The following is a 16,128-nucleotide window of genomic DNA, read 5'->3' on the forward strand; positions in this document are numbered from 1 at the left end:
AGTGTCAACTAGATCGTGTGAAAAATGGGGGCTACTAAGCTCGGTTAACAAGCCTTGTATCTGAGGATTATTGTTCGCATCGCTGTGTAACAAAGTAATGGTTGGTTCATTTGTATTTTGGGGTGTGGTTGATTGATTATGTGTAGAGGTTGTTGGCTGTTCCATGTCTGGACTGTCATTAGCATTATCTTTCGCCATTTCTCTGGTTTAACGTGTAAATAACAATCCACTCAGATTTAAATATTCTAACTCAAACATACATTTACGTACAGCGCAGTTTTGAAGAGTTGGCTGTATTACCTTCAGCTTTCAAGCCTGAAGGAAAACAAAAATCCCCTCACGCTGTGCAGCCACAAGGAAGGGTGTCCGTAACTGACCCCATTGTGGTAATGTACTTTGTATCATCACCCGGGTGTCCTCAATCTGTTGGAATATAGAATGTTGTACCAAGGGTCAGTATGCACAGTCATAATTGTTAATAACACTTTAGAACAAGACTAAAAATGTCTGTAAATAATTAAACTTACACAAAGTATCTGCTCAGGTTGTGTAAGATCACAGTCTGACCACCCGGTCCAACTGACGCAGATGCCGGTCACTTGAACTAAATACAAATAGGATTAACAAGCGTATACAGGTAATTAAAGCTGATTAACAATAATGTCAAAAGTCTACTTACCAAGATTTGGAGGTCCAAAAATGTGTTTACCAAACACGGTCGGTGTTCAAATCCGCTCAACCTAAACCGGAGATTTAAACAGGCAATATGAAAGACAGCTAAAAATGAATGGATTGCGCAATCGTAAAATTGATTTACAAATTCTTAAAAAGTTGCATCACAATTCAAATAAATTACTTCAAATAAAATAACTTGTACTTACAACAGAAACGATATACTCCACGCTTGAATCAACAGCTGACTTTTGTGGATGCTGCAGGGTTTAATTACTGTCTTCACATCGCAGCCGGGGCGCCTCCAGCAAGTCACACCTCTTAACTTTGTCATTAGTTACATGTCATTGTTCTTCACGTTAGATTCAAATTGTGTGAGAACTATGCATGCTGCAATGATACAAATTCAGGATAAAACTTAACTATTTAGTTCTGATTATTGTAGCCGTTTGGCAACCTAATATATTGATACACCCTGTCTGGTAGAACCGCCGTTCTCGTTAATTTTCGCGGCTCAGCCGTGACATCACGTCATATAATTGTATATATTAACGATAAACTCATCTGCTAACATATTAACAAACACAGGACCATAATACAGCAATACAAAATCAGATTTCACGAGTTGGTCATTAAGAGAATGCAGCACATCTTCACCCGGAAGTGACAGCATAACCCCATACTAACACAAATACTATAGTATTTTTTTTTAACCAACGTTGCCTATTATTAAACATTTCTACCAATGTGTAGAAAACAATCTTGCGTTGATCTCTGTTGTACAATTTCAAAAGACACCTTTACGAATGTTTTAATTACCTGAAATAACCTATCCTTACCTGTCAACGATTCGCCGTTGTTCATGCAAATGTATATGCTGCCTTGCGGGTAACTTTGTAACGTTTTGCCCTATAATGCAACTTAGAAGTTAATGCTGACTTAACCAACCATTTTTATTACAAAACTCACCATTGCTCATACATACACTTGTTTTTATTTATAACAATATTTTAAAACCCAAACCGCGACACAGTCCACCTTTGCGTAATGTGTGGTTGGCCCGGGGCCATGGATGCTCCTTCAAAAATAAAAGCATTGCTCATGCGATGTAAGCTTGCTGTAATGCTGTGTTGGCCTACAAACCGTGAGACACGGGATGATTTCTAACCTGCATATACTACAGTTTGTATTAGTGGTTATTTAGGGACCATTACTGCAGGGCAGATATAACCTTGAAGCCCATCTCTTGTTTAAATGAATATTGGGCTGAAAACTATCCGAACTCGTAAGTCCCGTCCCATCCCCTTCTTTATATCTTACAGAAAAACACGTCTCTCACGTGTAACTCCGTGCTTGTGGAAAAACACCATGTTACAACCACATTGTAAAACATGGAAGTTTACATCTGTACCACATGGCATTGGAACCCTGGCACCCTTTTGTGGAACACCAAACAACTTACCGCTGACCCAACACTGGGAATTTAACATTCCGGAACCCTAAGCCCCATTGGTTAATCATCAAACATAACCCACCTGTTATAACACTAGTCTGGTTTGCTCATCAGACGTTGTAAAACATCAAACACTGACACATCAATGTAATCATAAGTCACAAAGTCACCGGACATGCATACGTCACTCCTGAAGTCCCACCCTAACATACGTCATACCGGAAGTCCCACCCTATCATACGTCATACAGGAAGTCCCACCCTAACATACGTCATAACGGAAGTCCCGCCCACCTGTCACATCAATATGGAAGTCCCGCCCCCCAGGGCCATAAATCACCATTCTGACACATTATACCCTACACTAACTACTAACACATCTCAAAAAAGTTGGGACAAGGCCATGTTTACCACTTTATGGCATCCCCTCTTCTTTTTATAACAGACTGCAAATGTCTGGGGACTGAGGAGACAAGTTGCTCAAGTTTATGAATAGGAATGTTGTCCCATTCTTGTCTAATACAGGCTTTTAGTTGCTCAACTGTCTTAGGTCTTCTTTGTCACACCTTCCTCTTTATGATGCGCCAAATGTTTTATATGGGAGAAAGATCTGGACTGCAGGCTGGCCATTTCAGTACCCGGATCCTTCCTCTATGCAGCCATGACATTGTAAATGATGCAGTATGTGGTCTGGCATTGTCATGTTGGAAAATGCAAGGTCTTCCCTGAAAGAGTCGACGTCTGGATGGGAGCATATGTTGTTCTAGAACTTGGATATATGTCAGCATTGATGGTGCCTTTCCAGATGTGTAGGCTGCCCATGCCACACGCAGTCATGCAACCCCATACCATCAGAGATGCAGGCTTCTGAACTGAACGCTGATTACAACTTGGGTTGTCCTTGTCCTCTTTAGTCTGGATGACATGGCATCCCAGTTTTCCAAAATGAACTTCAAATTTTGATTTGTCTGACCACAGAACACTTTTCCACTTTGCCACAGTCCATTTTAAATGATCCTTGGCCCAGAGAAAACGCCTGCGCTTCTGGATCCTGTTTAGATACGGCTTCTTTTTTGACCTATAGAGTTTTAGCCGGCAACGGCGAATGGCACAGTGGATTGTGTTCACGGTCAATGTTTTCTGGAAGTATTCCTGAGCCCGTGTTGTGATTTCCATGACAGTATCATACCTGTATGTGATGCTGTGCCGTCTGAAGGCCAAAGATCACAGGCATCCAGTATGGTTTTCCGGCCTTGACCCTTACGCACAGAGATTGTTCCAGATTCTCTGAATCTTTGGATGATATCATGCACTGTAGATGATGAGAACTTGAAACTCTTTGCAATTTTTCTCTGAGAAACTCCTTTCTGATATTGCTCCACTATTTTTCATCGCAGCATTGGGGGAATTGGTGATCCTCTGCCCATCTTGACTTCTGAGAGACACTGCCACTCTGAGAGGCTCTTTTTATACCCAATCATGTTGCCAATTGACATAATAAGTTGCAAAATGGTCCTCCAGCTGTTCCTTATCTGTACATTTAACTTTTCTGGCCTCTTATTGCTACCTGTCCCAACTCCGTCCCAATATATGGTTTGGAGTTGATAGATGAATACTGAACCAGATTACAGCGCCTCACCAAAAGTGTGACAAATAAGTCCCCATAAATAGAATGTGAAATTCATATGTAACATTTTACCAATTGTGAATTAAAAAAACAATAGCCACACATTCTTCACAAATTCCAACTACTTAAAAGATGTAGATATATTATTTTGCCAATTCCTTTTCCTTATGTTTCCCTTATTCCACCCCACCCCCAGCTCGTTCTCCCTCTCCACAGATGGAAGATAACATTCTGGATCAGAGTACTCCTATGCGTGTGTTGGTTACCGGGGGGACCGGTTTGGTGGGTAGGGCCATACAGCATGTGGTCCGGGAAGAGCGAGGGATCCGGGAGGGTGAGGAGTGGATCTTCCTCTCTTCTACGGACGCAAACCTCATGTGAGAAAACACACACGTAGACATACAGTCACACCCAATATGAACACAGGGCAAAGCACACTCGCTTGTTCCCCTTTGTAGTCCAACATTACTTTTGTTCCTGTACTTCAAAAATGAAGCTGTGTGTGTGTGTGTGTGTGTCTGTGTGTGTGTGTGTGTGTGTGTGTGCATTGGTGCATTCGTTGGTGCGTGCATGCGTTGCTGCGTGCATTGGTGTGCATCCTCAGGGACGCGGGTGAGACACGGGAGGTGTTTCAGAAACACCAGCCAACACATGTCATTCACTTGGCAGCCATGGTTGGAGGACTCTTCAAAAACATGAGAGCCAACCTGGACTTCTGGGTAAGACGTGAACACACATTCAATAGTTTGGTTTGAAATAGGCACTAATATGTTTACAACCTACTGTTAACAGTCTGTAATGTGCTTTAGTATATGCCTACTTACAAATTTAAAGCACATTTTCCCCCTTCCTAAAGATAAAAGTAATTGTGTAGTGTGGGAAACCTTAATTTTGTATTGTTCAGTCTTTACTTAATGATAATATAGTGGTCAGTGGTGGAGGCATTGCCTTCTATCACCCAAGCATCTTTCACAGAATTGATAACTTTAATTTGAATGAGCTAGAAGTGTTTTCCTGTTAACCTTTCTGTCTTTATGGGGTCATCAAAGTGTATATCTGTAAACTGAGATGTAACGTGTGTTCATGAGTGCCTAGTGGCCTTTCCTCTTACCGCCACTTATGGACATTATTACGCAAAAAATCTCTTTTGTTGTTTTATCTGTTAGAAATGGGGAGTTTCACCCTACATAGAAAAGAATCTCAGGTAGCAATTGATTTTCCTCCATGTGCAAATAGGATGTCAGAAAGTAATTGAGCTCTAATTATCATTCTCTTCGTCCGTGTATCATTCTTCCAACATGGTTATACTCAGCTGTTGTCCTGTTTACTTTAAAATGTGTTTTTCATCAAAGACCTAAAATCTGCAACGATTAGCGAATGTTTATTTATCAGTATGTTTTATGTTTCTAACCGTCCACGTCTCTAGAGGAACAACATTTACATCAATGACAACGTTCTTCAGGCTGCTCACGAGGTGGATGCTGTCCAGGTGGTCTCATGTCTGTCCACCTGCATCTTCCCTGACAAGACCACCTACCCCATTGATGAGACCATGGTGAAGAGAGTCTTCCTCCGTGTTTTATGTGCATGTGTGAGACAGTAGTTCTCTGTTGTCTACAGTGTGACATCCTGGTTGTGAGCTCAATTATGTCTCTTTCTAGATCCACAATGGCCCTCCTCACAAATCTAACTTTGGCTACTCCTACGCCAAGAGAATGCTCAATGTTTACAACAGGTGTGTTCCGTTTAACCTTCACTTCTCTTCCACCAGGCTGACCTGGGTGTCCAGCATACTGAATGTCTGCAGGTCTGTTGACCTGTGTGTATGTCTGCAGGTCTGTTGACGTGTGTGTATGTCTGCAGGTCTGTTGACATGTGTGTATGTCTGCAGGTCTGTATGTCTGCAGGTCTGTTGACGTGTGTGTATGTCTGCAGGTCTGTTGACGTGTGTGTATGTCTGCAGGTCTGTTGACGTGTGTGTATGTCTACAGGTCTGTTGACGTGTGTGTATGTCTGCAGGTCTGTTGAAGTGTGTGTATGTCTGCAGGTCTGTTGACGTGTGTGTATGTCTGCAGGTCTGTTGACATGTGTAAATGTCTGCAGGTCTGTATGTCTGCAGGTTGGTTGACGTGTGTGTATGTCTACAGGTCTGTTGACGTGTGTGTATGTCTGCAGGTCTGTTGACCTGTGTGTATGTCTGCAGGTCTGTTGACGTGTGTGTATGTCTGCAGGTCTGTTGACATGTGTGTATGTCTGCAGGTCTGTATGTCTGCAGGTCTGTTGACGTGTGTGTATGTCTGCAGGTCTGTTGACGTGTGTGTATGTCTGCAGGTCTGTTGACGTGTGTGTATGTCTGCAGGTCTGTTGACCTGTGTGTATGTCTGCAGGTCTGTTGACGTGTGTGTATGTCTGCAGGTCTGTTGACGTGTGTGTATGTCTGTAGGTCTGTTGACGTGTGTGTATGTCTGTAGGTCTGTTGACGAGTGTGATTGTCTGTTATCTGGCAGTGCGTATCACGACCAAGAGCGTGGGCGTTTCTACACGGCAGTGATACCAACCAATGTGTTTGGTCCTCATGATAATTTCAACATCAAGGACGGGCATGTTCTACCAGGACTCATACACAAAGCCTACATCGCTCAGAGTAAGATCACCAAAACAACAACAGGAATCTGCATCAGGCCTTTACTCTGCATACAAATCAGGCCTTTAACACTTTGAATGTGTGTGTGTGTATGTATGTGTGTGTGTGTATGTATGTGTGTGTATGTATGTATGTGTGTGTATGTATGTGTATGTATGTATGTGTGTGTATGTATGTGTGTGTGTGTGTGTGTGTGTGTGTGTATGTGTGTGTGTGTGTGTGTGTGTGTGTGTGTGTGTGTGTGTGTGTGTGTATGTATGTATATATGTATGTGTGTGTGTGTCAGAGGAGGGCAGTCCATTAGTGGTGTGGGGCTCAGGAACTCCCAGAAGGCAGTTCATCTACTCGTTGGACCTGGCTCGCCTCTTCCTCTGGGTGCTGACAGAGTACAAAGAAGTGGAACCCATTATCCTGTCTGGTTAGGAGACGCGTCTACACAAACCGATGTACACTAAGATGTATCTTCTATACTAATCAACTAAATACTTGCATAACTTGTCTCTCCTCCCAATGCAGTGCAAATTATTTTGCCAAAAGGTGGATTTGCAGTGAGAAAGAGAAAGTACATTTGTCAGATATTCCTGTCGATTGATGCAAGATATTTACTTGTTCTTAAATTAATGCTTAAAAAAAGTGAAAGCCAAGTAACATTTATCTCTTGTAGTCTACACGTCCCAGTTAATTAAACATAATAGAAGAAATGACCCAGTTAGCATTACATGTGTATTTCAAAGATCCCAGCGAACAGTTGTCTGCTTATTTTTTATAAGAAATTATGTGTAGCATGAGTGTGGGATATTGTTCTTTTATAGTAATTCAGATAATGTAAATAGTTGCACAAACTCAAATCACCACAGTGGTCATTTTAATCACATCCTTATCTGTCATGTTGGTCATTCCCTATTTAGTCCTTTCAGTATACTAGTCCAGGGTAGTTTGATTCTCAAAAGGCTTTCCAAACACAAACACCCCCCAACACACACACAAAGACACACACACACAGACACACACAAACAGACACACACACACACAGTGTTGAGTATGTCTTCTCATTTCAGTCGGTGAGGAAGAAGAGGTGTCCATCAAGGAGGCAGCAGAGGCTGTTGTCGAGGTGATGAGGTTCAAGGGTCAAGTGACTGTATCCTTCCAACTGTCTGCCTGGCCAGATAAACTGTGCACACACACACAAGTTTGTACATACAGAAACACACACACATACATATACACAAATGCACTGACACACAAGCATGTACACGCACACACACACACACTCAATCTCAAGGTACCGCTGCATGTTGTCTTCTTTAACCCCATGTCTTCCAGTATGACACAGCTAAAGCAGATGGACAGTTCAAGAAGACAGCCAGTAACGCCAAGCTTCGCCAGTACTGTCCCAACTTCACCTTCACCCCCTTCAAACAAGGTACCTTCATTCACAGCACTGGGAACTTGAGGAAAACATTTTGGGAAAATGTTCTGATTTATTCATGAGAGATTGTACACCTTAGTTAAACCTTGTGTTGTGCTAAAACCAGCATATTAAGTACCACTGAGTGGTTACTGCTTTGAAAATGACAGATGCCTTACGTTAACAAAAATGGACACAGTTTGGCAGGGATTTTGCTGTTGATCACTTTCTTATTGCTATGGAGACCTTCCATTAAAATGAACTGTGGGGCCTTTTGATAGCAGCAGTGAGGTTCTAGAGGTTTTTCACCACCCGTTGCGGGGCCATTCGGTTAGCCACGGAGCAACCACTGTGGCGCAGTTTGTCAGAATGCTCTCAGTTGTGCAGCGGTAAAAGTTCACAAGGATCTTGGAGGACAGGCAGGCTTTCTTCAGCCTCCTCAAAAAATACAGGTGCTACTGCACCTTTTTGACCAGGGCTGAGGTGTTGAGGGACCAGTAGAGGTCCTCAGAGAGGTGGACACCCAGGTCATGGAGTTTGATAATGAACCACATGATAGTCTGGAGAGTGTGGTCTGGTGTTCACGGTTGGTCTTGTTCTTCCCTCTATAGCCCTGAAGGAGACTTGTGATTGGTTTGTGGCCAACTACGACTCCGCCCGCAAGTAAAGATTCCTCCAATTGGATTGAACGCCAGTCCTAGCAAGTCAGCCGGAGCTAGAGGTGAAGGCGTGATTGTTGTTCAGGTTGGGAGGCCTCCATATATGTTGACAGATATCTGCCATTAAATTGTCTAAATCCTTCCCCCAAACCAACTCCTTCTAATTTTCTAAATCATCGACAATGGTTGTTTGCTTGAATCTAAAGTTTTCTTAAGGGTTTCATCCTCTGACACTTGAATTGGCTATTGCATTATAACCAGTACTTTTCACTAATAAACTGACAGGCAAAAACAGTCCCACACATTCAGTAAATCTTCAATTATCTATGGCCTTCTTTGACACTTAAATTGCAATTAAAAACATAGAAAATGTCTATTCAGCCTGTAATAAAGCCTGTAATATTCAGCCTGTAATGAAGCCTGTAATATTCAACCCGTAATGAAGCCTGTACTATTCAGCCTCTAATGAAGCCTGTAAAATTCAGCCTGTAATGAAGCCTGTAAAATTCAGCCTGTAATGAAGCTTGTAATATTCAGCCTGTAATGAAGCCTATAATGTTCAGCCTGTAATCATGTAAAATGTAACATCCACCTGAGGGAGCCAAACCTTGAAAGGTTGCGGAATGCATCTTTTACTACTGTAACACACGTTACAGGCTAATTTTCCATGCTTATTGCCTGGCTACAATATTTTCTTCAAACAAATGTTATGTAAGAACAAAATCATTAATATCTAATTAATTTTGTCCTACCTAAGAAATAGCAACTAATGAGAAAGTGAATCTAAATGCTAAAAACATTGTAATACCACCCAGTTACATTTCTATTTAAAATGTACCTACCTAGGAATAAGAAACTCAAGAGAAAATTAAACTAAAAGGCAGTGTGATGGCATGGGCATGCATGGCTTCCAATGGCCCTGGGTCACTAGTGTTTATTAATGATGTGACAGATGACAGAAGCAGCCAGACAAATTCATGCAATACTTTTGTTCAATCCCTTGAATTAAAGCTGCAAGTCTGCATTCTGCATTTCAATTGCATCTCAGTTGTTTCATTTCAATTCCATTGTGGTGGCGTACAGAGCCAAAATTATGAAAATGTTGTCAGTGTCCAAATATTTCCGGCCCTTACTGTATGTCTGTGTAAAGGTCAAAGGGGTGCATCAAAAAAACGAGGATCTAAAAACTGTTTCCATTTCTAAAAAAACAAACAAAAAATTGTGCTTTAAGTCCCAACTGTACTGTGAATTACTCAACATTGTAGACTCAAGAAGACCCATTAGCCCCAAAACCATGTATTAAGATTCTGAACAATTCTGTATCCTTTATTCTGTTGAAGATAGCCACACGCTCGACAAGCATGGTCTTTTCCAAAGCCCGATAAATGTACTTTATAGTGTTTCCGTCAGCTAAAATACTTTAAGTATTGTGTTTCATTCTTCTCAAGGAAAATAAGCCAATCTGCCAGTTCCTTCAGTGAAGGAAAGTCATCCACATGAATGAAAGAGTCCTTTGGGACAACAGCTTCATAGTTTTGCCTGGGTGGACCAAGAACAACCGGCACAGATCCTGAGTGCAAGGTTTCATACAGCTTCTCAGTAATGTAGTCTTGGTGGATAGAGTTTTCAAATGCCAGGTAGAATTTACAGCTGGACACAATCTGTGCCTTGTCCTCTATGTATTTTTCAAAGTGTCGTCCAAATGCATCTATCTTGACATGTTTATTTAGCTCATTGTAGATCGGTACTCTCTTGTGGTTTGGATTCCAGTGGCTTACAACCCAACAGACCAATTTGTCTTTCTTTGGCAGCTCAAAGCTTTTATCATCACTGGTCACTTCAACAAGTGACCCATAAGGCACATAAACATCAGAACTCAGTCGATAACTTGCAGTTACATTGAACAAGTGGTCAAGACCTGGGATCCTTTGTGTGTATGTTGGTGACTCCATATTGTACCAAACCCATTTTTGGAACCATGGTCGTGGCTCTTTTGGCATATCACTCAGGTCACTGGCGATGTTCCTGTGATGGAACATCACAACATTCGCCTTGTTGTAAAGACTTCTGTTTGCTGTTAGTAGACAACCTTTGATGCTGAAGGAAGCACAAGAGTTCAGATCAAATGGAACTCCAAAAGGCCACATCCAGATCAAGACAATAGTTTCTGCTTCTTTGACTCCATCCTCCGTCTGAAATCTGTCATGCTGGTCATGTGTCTTGGGTGTTTGGTTGGGAGCTGGCTGTGTCTGGTTCCCATCGCTTAGTACACCAGGGCATGGGTAGGATCTGTTGGCTGTCGGTGTGTAGTACATCCAAAATGTACCTAGGACACACATTACTATGAAGCTGCCAAGAACTACAGGTCGTAGAAGGTCATGTGAAGACGCAGAGGCCATATCCTTAAAAACAGAGAAGAAAAATTGTCAATTGTACCTAAACTTAAACTGGGTGACTTCAGAGTTGGGGCATAAGCTCCGCCCACTCCGCTACCCTCTCCTTTCAATCGCCTTATTTTCTACCCTCAGGGCAGACCTACATGTCTGAGTAAGTAAAACTCTCAGAACTACATGTTTGAGTAAGTAAAACTCCCAGAACTATATGTTTGATTAAGTAAAACTCTCCCAAGCAAGAAGCGCTGGAAAATACAATGTTTTCAAAAGCATTGTTTGCTTTTGCCTGTATTGACTTTATGACATCTGGATTCTTTGTCGTAGGATGCTGCATCTTATTTTTTTTCTTCTGACCAAAACAAATGAAATACACCAGTTGCTGTCAGCTGAGCTGTATTTTTATTTTTTTTACCTTTATTTAACATGTACTGTACACTACCGCCTAGAAATGTTGGGGTCATATCGAAATGTCCTTGTTTTCTATGAAAACATACATGAAATTAGTTTGAATAAGAAATATAGCAAATTGAAGCAAGCACTCCTCCAGCAGGTGCTGAATATATCATGCTACATGGTCAATTTGGAGAGCATAACCTTAGATCCAAATAGGATCTCACTGACATCTAGTGTCACCCAAGCATCTTAGACACGCCTTGTTCATTATCATAAGACACGTCAAAATGTTGCATGGGGAAAATGGCAAATAGATAAATGATCAAACTTTGCTAGAACTGAGAAAATAGTAAATGGGGGGTTGATGAAAAAGTCAAAGGGCCAGGAAAATGATAAATGGAAGAGTAATATGTTTTTATTTTAACAATCCCTCTAAAAATAATTCCTGGGATTCTAAATGAAACACTACTTTTTTAATGGCAAAATTATACATGACCATATTGTGATAAATTAGGAAGAAGAAAAAAAATACTGGTTGTGTGGTTCTGTTTGGTAACTTTATGCGCGTGTCCCTTCCAAAGATAAGGTAGGCTGGCGTTTCACCTGATGCTCTGTGATATTGTTCTATATGCCATGAGAATCTTTGGCAATTCCTCTTTCCAGTTCTTTCCATCACAGTTGGTTGCACGGACCGCCTTCTTCAGGTATCTGTGGAAACGCTCACTCTTCCCATTACTTTTCAGGTAGTAAGGTGATGCTCTGATGTATTTGATTCCACAGGTTTTGAGGAAATCTTCGAAAAAGATTGGCCACAAATTGTCTGCCATTATCCGTGACAATCTCTAGGGGGTATCCAAATCTTGCAAAGATTTTCAACAGCTCTCTAATCACTACTTGTGAGGATATTTCTGTTATCGCTACTGCTTCTGGATAAGAATAAGAATAGTCAATGACTGTCAGTATGTGTTGATTTCCTATTGGACCACCTACACCAATTCAGAGCTTTGTCCATGGTCTTGGAGGTAACTCCAGTGGTTGTAGTGGTTGATCTTCGTGTAGAGGTTGATTCAGTACACATGCATTGCAATTTCTGACCATTCTTTCAATGTCCATATTTGGCCAATAAAACTTGTTTCTCAATAATTGTTTTGTTCTCACAACTCATTGATAAGTTTCATGTGCTATGTTCATTGCTTGTTTCATTTTACAGGATCAATCCACTGTGTGTAGATTAATTCATCCGCACATGGGATGGGATATTCAAAAGGGTGCAGTCTTGCATAAGCAATCGGTTTGTTTTGTCCATTGGACAGTTTCTGTAACAGTACAGCCCCTAATCCTATTGGACTAGCATCAGATATCACTGTAGTTTGAGCATCAAGCTTAACGTAAGCAAGGCATGGTTGGCTTACCATAGCTCTCTTCATGTTAATGAATGACCTTTCAGTCTTGCTTGTCCACTGCCATTCTTGACCTTTCCTTGTCAATCTTCTAAGCGGCTCTGATAAGTTTGCATAGTTTGGAATGAACTTCATCAGAAATCAACATGTGCCTAAGAATGAACAAAGACGTGCCACGTTCTCTGGTCTTGGTGCTTTGCTTATGGCTTCAACTTTCTTTGGGTCAGGTTTGATTCCTTCTCCTGAGATGACATGTCCAAGTATTTCAATTTGTTTTAATCCCAGCACACATTTATCTTTGTTCAGAGTTAATTCTCTTTCTTGAAATCTTTTGAAGACTTTTCTCAGCCTTTTTTCCAACTGGTCCTCATCATCTGCGTACAGAACCATGTCATCCATGTAGCATACAATTCCTGGCATTCCACATATCATCAGATCCATAGCCTTCTGTTAGGCCTCAGGTGCTGATGACAATGACACATTTTCAACATTTAGCTCACTTTCCTCACATTTAGCGCATTTTCCTCACATTTGAGACAGAAATTATATCTAAATGTTACATGTTAAATGTTATATCTAAATCTAAATGTTAAATCTAAATCTAAATGTTAAATATATATCTAAATATTAAATGTTAAATCTAAATGTTATATCTAAATCTAAATGTAAAATGTTTATCTAAATGCTAAATCTAAATGTTATATCTAAATCTAAATATTAAATCTAAATATTAAATCTAAATATTAAATATATATCTAAATGTTAAATGTTGAATCTAAATGTGCCACCAAGTGTAAAGCTAAATATTTAAATCCCCAAGGAAACCACACCCACTGCAGAGGCTTCAAATTGCGCATCTAAATGACATTTAGATTTAACATTCAGATATAAATTTAACATTTAGATATAAATTTAACATTTAGATATAGATATAACATTTAAATTTAACATTTATATATAATATATATATATAATGTATGTCTCAAATGTGAGGAAAAAGCGCTAAATGTGAGGAAAGTGAGCTAAATGTTGAAAATGTATCAGCAATACATTTTTTACCAAACTTCTACATTTGGCACCACATACATTTGGTCTGACTTTCTCTGCTTTGCTTCACTTTTACTTTTTGAGTCTTTTTCTCCTTTTGGGCTGTTCTTTTTCATACAGCAGTGTGCATAGTGCCCGACCCTCTTGCAAAATAGAAATGTAGCTGTCCTAGCGCCGCATTCATCCAGTGCGTGGTTTGACAGTCCACATATGTGACATTTCGTTGCGCTGATGTCTCCGTCGTTCGCGGGCTCCTTTCTTCTCTCGTGCGCTTCGCGTGCTCCACTGCTGCTCCAACTCCTATTAAAGTTCACTTCGCTGTCTTTCGGTTTACTGCTCTCCGACAGTGCTCTTGCTTCGGCTTGTGCAGCTTCAAAAACTCGGGCAACAGTTAATGTTCTCTGCAATGTCAGCCCTTCTTCCTGCAGCAATTTATGGCACAGTCTTTTGTTCACGCATTTACACTATTTGGTCTCGTATCATGTCCGATTCGAGTGATCCAAAGTCACATGACCTAGCGAGTTCTCTGAGTGCATTCACATACGCATCAATAGCCTCTTCTTGTGTCTGTGTTCATTGGCTGAATTTATGTCTTTCTAGAACTAACATTTTACCCCACAGGGAAGGGCATTTTTCCCCGATAGTGGTGTAAAACGCCCCATTTACATAGTTTGGCATTTGAATAATTTGCAATAAAATATAATCATTCTGCACAATATATTTTTTCCCATATGAATTTGTCTGACTCTTATCAATATGTTAATCTAAATATCTGGCCAAACGCCCCTTAAGGGGGGCGTTTTCCCTTAAGTCACCCTATTCTCGTTAATGTCCATGGTCATTCGTCATCGATGTGAACGTGGGTCTTCTATGCCTGAGTACCGTAGTCACCGTGAGCCTTCACAAGACTATCCACATATTTTATCTTCTGTCAGCTGACACCCCGAACCAGTGCTTTAGCAGGTGGGGAGACTATTCAAAGAATGTGAATATATGTGCTTTTCTTACATGAACAACAAAGACACTGTTGTGGTTAAACAACTGAAAACTGGTTGAAAATTACAGCCGTACTGCGAATGGGCTTACAGGAAACAGGGCACTCTTATCTCGTGGGCGAATGTTATGACACCAGGGCAAACCCAACCGGTTCTCCAAGGTGACATCGTGAGTGATGGTCATTGGTAAGTATCGAGGTTGACTCGGAGACGGTCTTAGTTTAAATGCCAACGTTTACTGTTAGTTCTTAAGTACAATCAGAAAATAATAATAGTGGCGCAGTGGCCACTAAAGGAAAAGCAACACCATACATAATGGTCAAGAAACCAGCTTTGTACCATGGCAATTTATTTTATTTCTTACACAAACATGTATTTGACTAATTTCAGCTGATTGTTTGGTTATTTGGGTGTTTTTTTCTCTGAAGTCTCATTAAAATACGGTCATCTTTGTTATTTTATGTAACTCAAATATTAAAATATATTATACCATAGGCTACTGCATATTCATTCTAGTGTTTTTGAAAGTTTATGAAAAATAATGCATTTTTAATTAAAATATGACTATATAATTTTCATGTATCATAAATATAGTGTCCGTTCATAAAACTCTCATATCTGCAATTTTGTTTTCACTTGTTAAAGAGGCAAGGGTGTTTTAAGTAAAGTTCTAGTCTCCCATTATGGCTAGGTACAAAGACAAGACGTTTTTGCTCTATACCTCCTACTCCCACTGGACTCTGGTCCAATCAGTGGCAACTCCCCCTCCCCCATCAGTTCCTGCCACTGAGGGTCCATCAAACCACATATCCTATAATTAAAAAAACAACTGTTGTCCTGTTGTCAAGTTCTCTCCTTATTCTAGTGACTGTAGCTTTGGTTAGTAGGGCCTTTTTTCTCGAGACTTGTAGATACTGACATTAGATATTGACACCTCAAACATTTGGACATTCAGTCATGTAGTTGTGACGGAGATGCGATTCTTCTGAAAGCGCTAAGGCTTTCCATACCATTGTATTGCGCATTACTCGAGGCCTCATGCAAAGTAGTGTACACCAGTGAACCCTGCTGGTAAAACTAATTTAGCGCACCCAACACATAGTTCACGTGCAACCTGACGTAGCGCAGAAACATTATTAAAACAAACACGTTTTCTCAAGTTATCAATAAAATAATCAAAACAATTATGTCTTAAGAAAATAAATTATAAAAGGTATTGCTGAAAAAATAATAAATGTATTCTTATTTGAGTAACCATAGTGACAAAAATGTATTCAAACAGGAACATGCTGACTGCAGGAATGTCCACCAGAGCTGTTGCCCCTGAATTTAATGATCGCCACTGGGATGCCCTCCCTCCAATGCCTCTCGGGGGCGGAGTCACTGGCTTGTTGTTGTCTTTCTGTTGCGCACTTGTGCAATTGGGCTGTACTCTGCT

At 40.6% G+C, this 16,128-nt stretch overlaps 1 protein-coding gene and 1 pseudogene across 1 annotated transcript; one reads left to right on the plus strand and one right to left on the minus strand.

The window, feature by feature from the left end:
* The first annotated feature begins 3,952 nt into the window (after positions 1–3,952).
* On the plus strand, positions 3,953–8,716 carry LOC105009922 (GDP-L-fucose synthase-like). The gene is made up of 9 exons (XM_034296779.1): positions 3,953–4,128; positions 4,356–4,470; positions 5,178–5,306; positions 5,413–5,486; positions 6,259–6,395; positions 6,682–6,813; positions 7,454–7,533; positions 7,719–7,818; positions 8,415–8,716. The coding sequence occupies exons 1-9, from the start codon at positions 3,968–3,970 to the stop codon at positions 8,468–8,470; spliced, it is 984 nt and encodes a 327-aa protein (XP_034152670.1). The 5' UTR covers positions 3,953–3,967; the 3' UTR covers positions 8,471–8,716.
* An 816-nt stretch (positions 8,717–9,532) lies between these two features.
* Positions 9,533–10,952, minus strand: LOC114840827 (annotated as a pseudogene).
* Positions 10,953–16,128: the final 5,176 nt, after the last annotated feature.

This window comes from Esox lucius, chromosome 14 (genome assembly GCF_011004845.1).
Source record: "Esox lucius isolate fEsoLuc1 chromosome 14, fEsoLuc1.pri, whole genome shotgun sequence".
Classification (NCBI taxonomy): domain Eukaryota; kingdom Metazoa; phylum Chordata; class Actinopteri; order Esociformes; family Esocidae; genus Esox; species Esox lucius.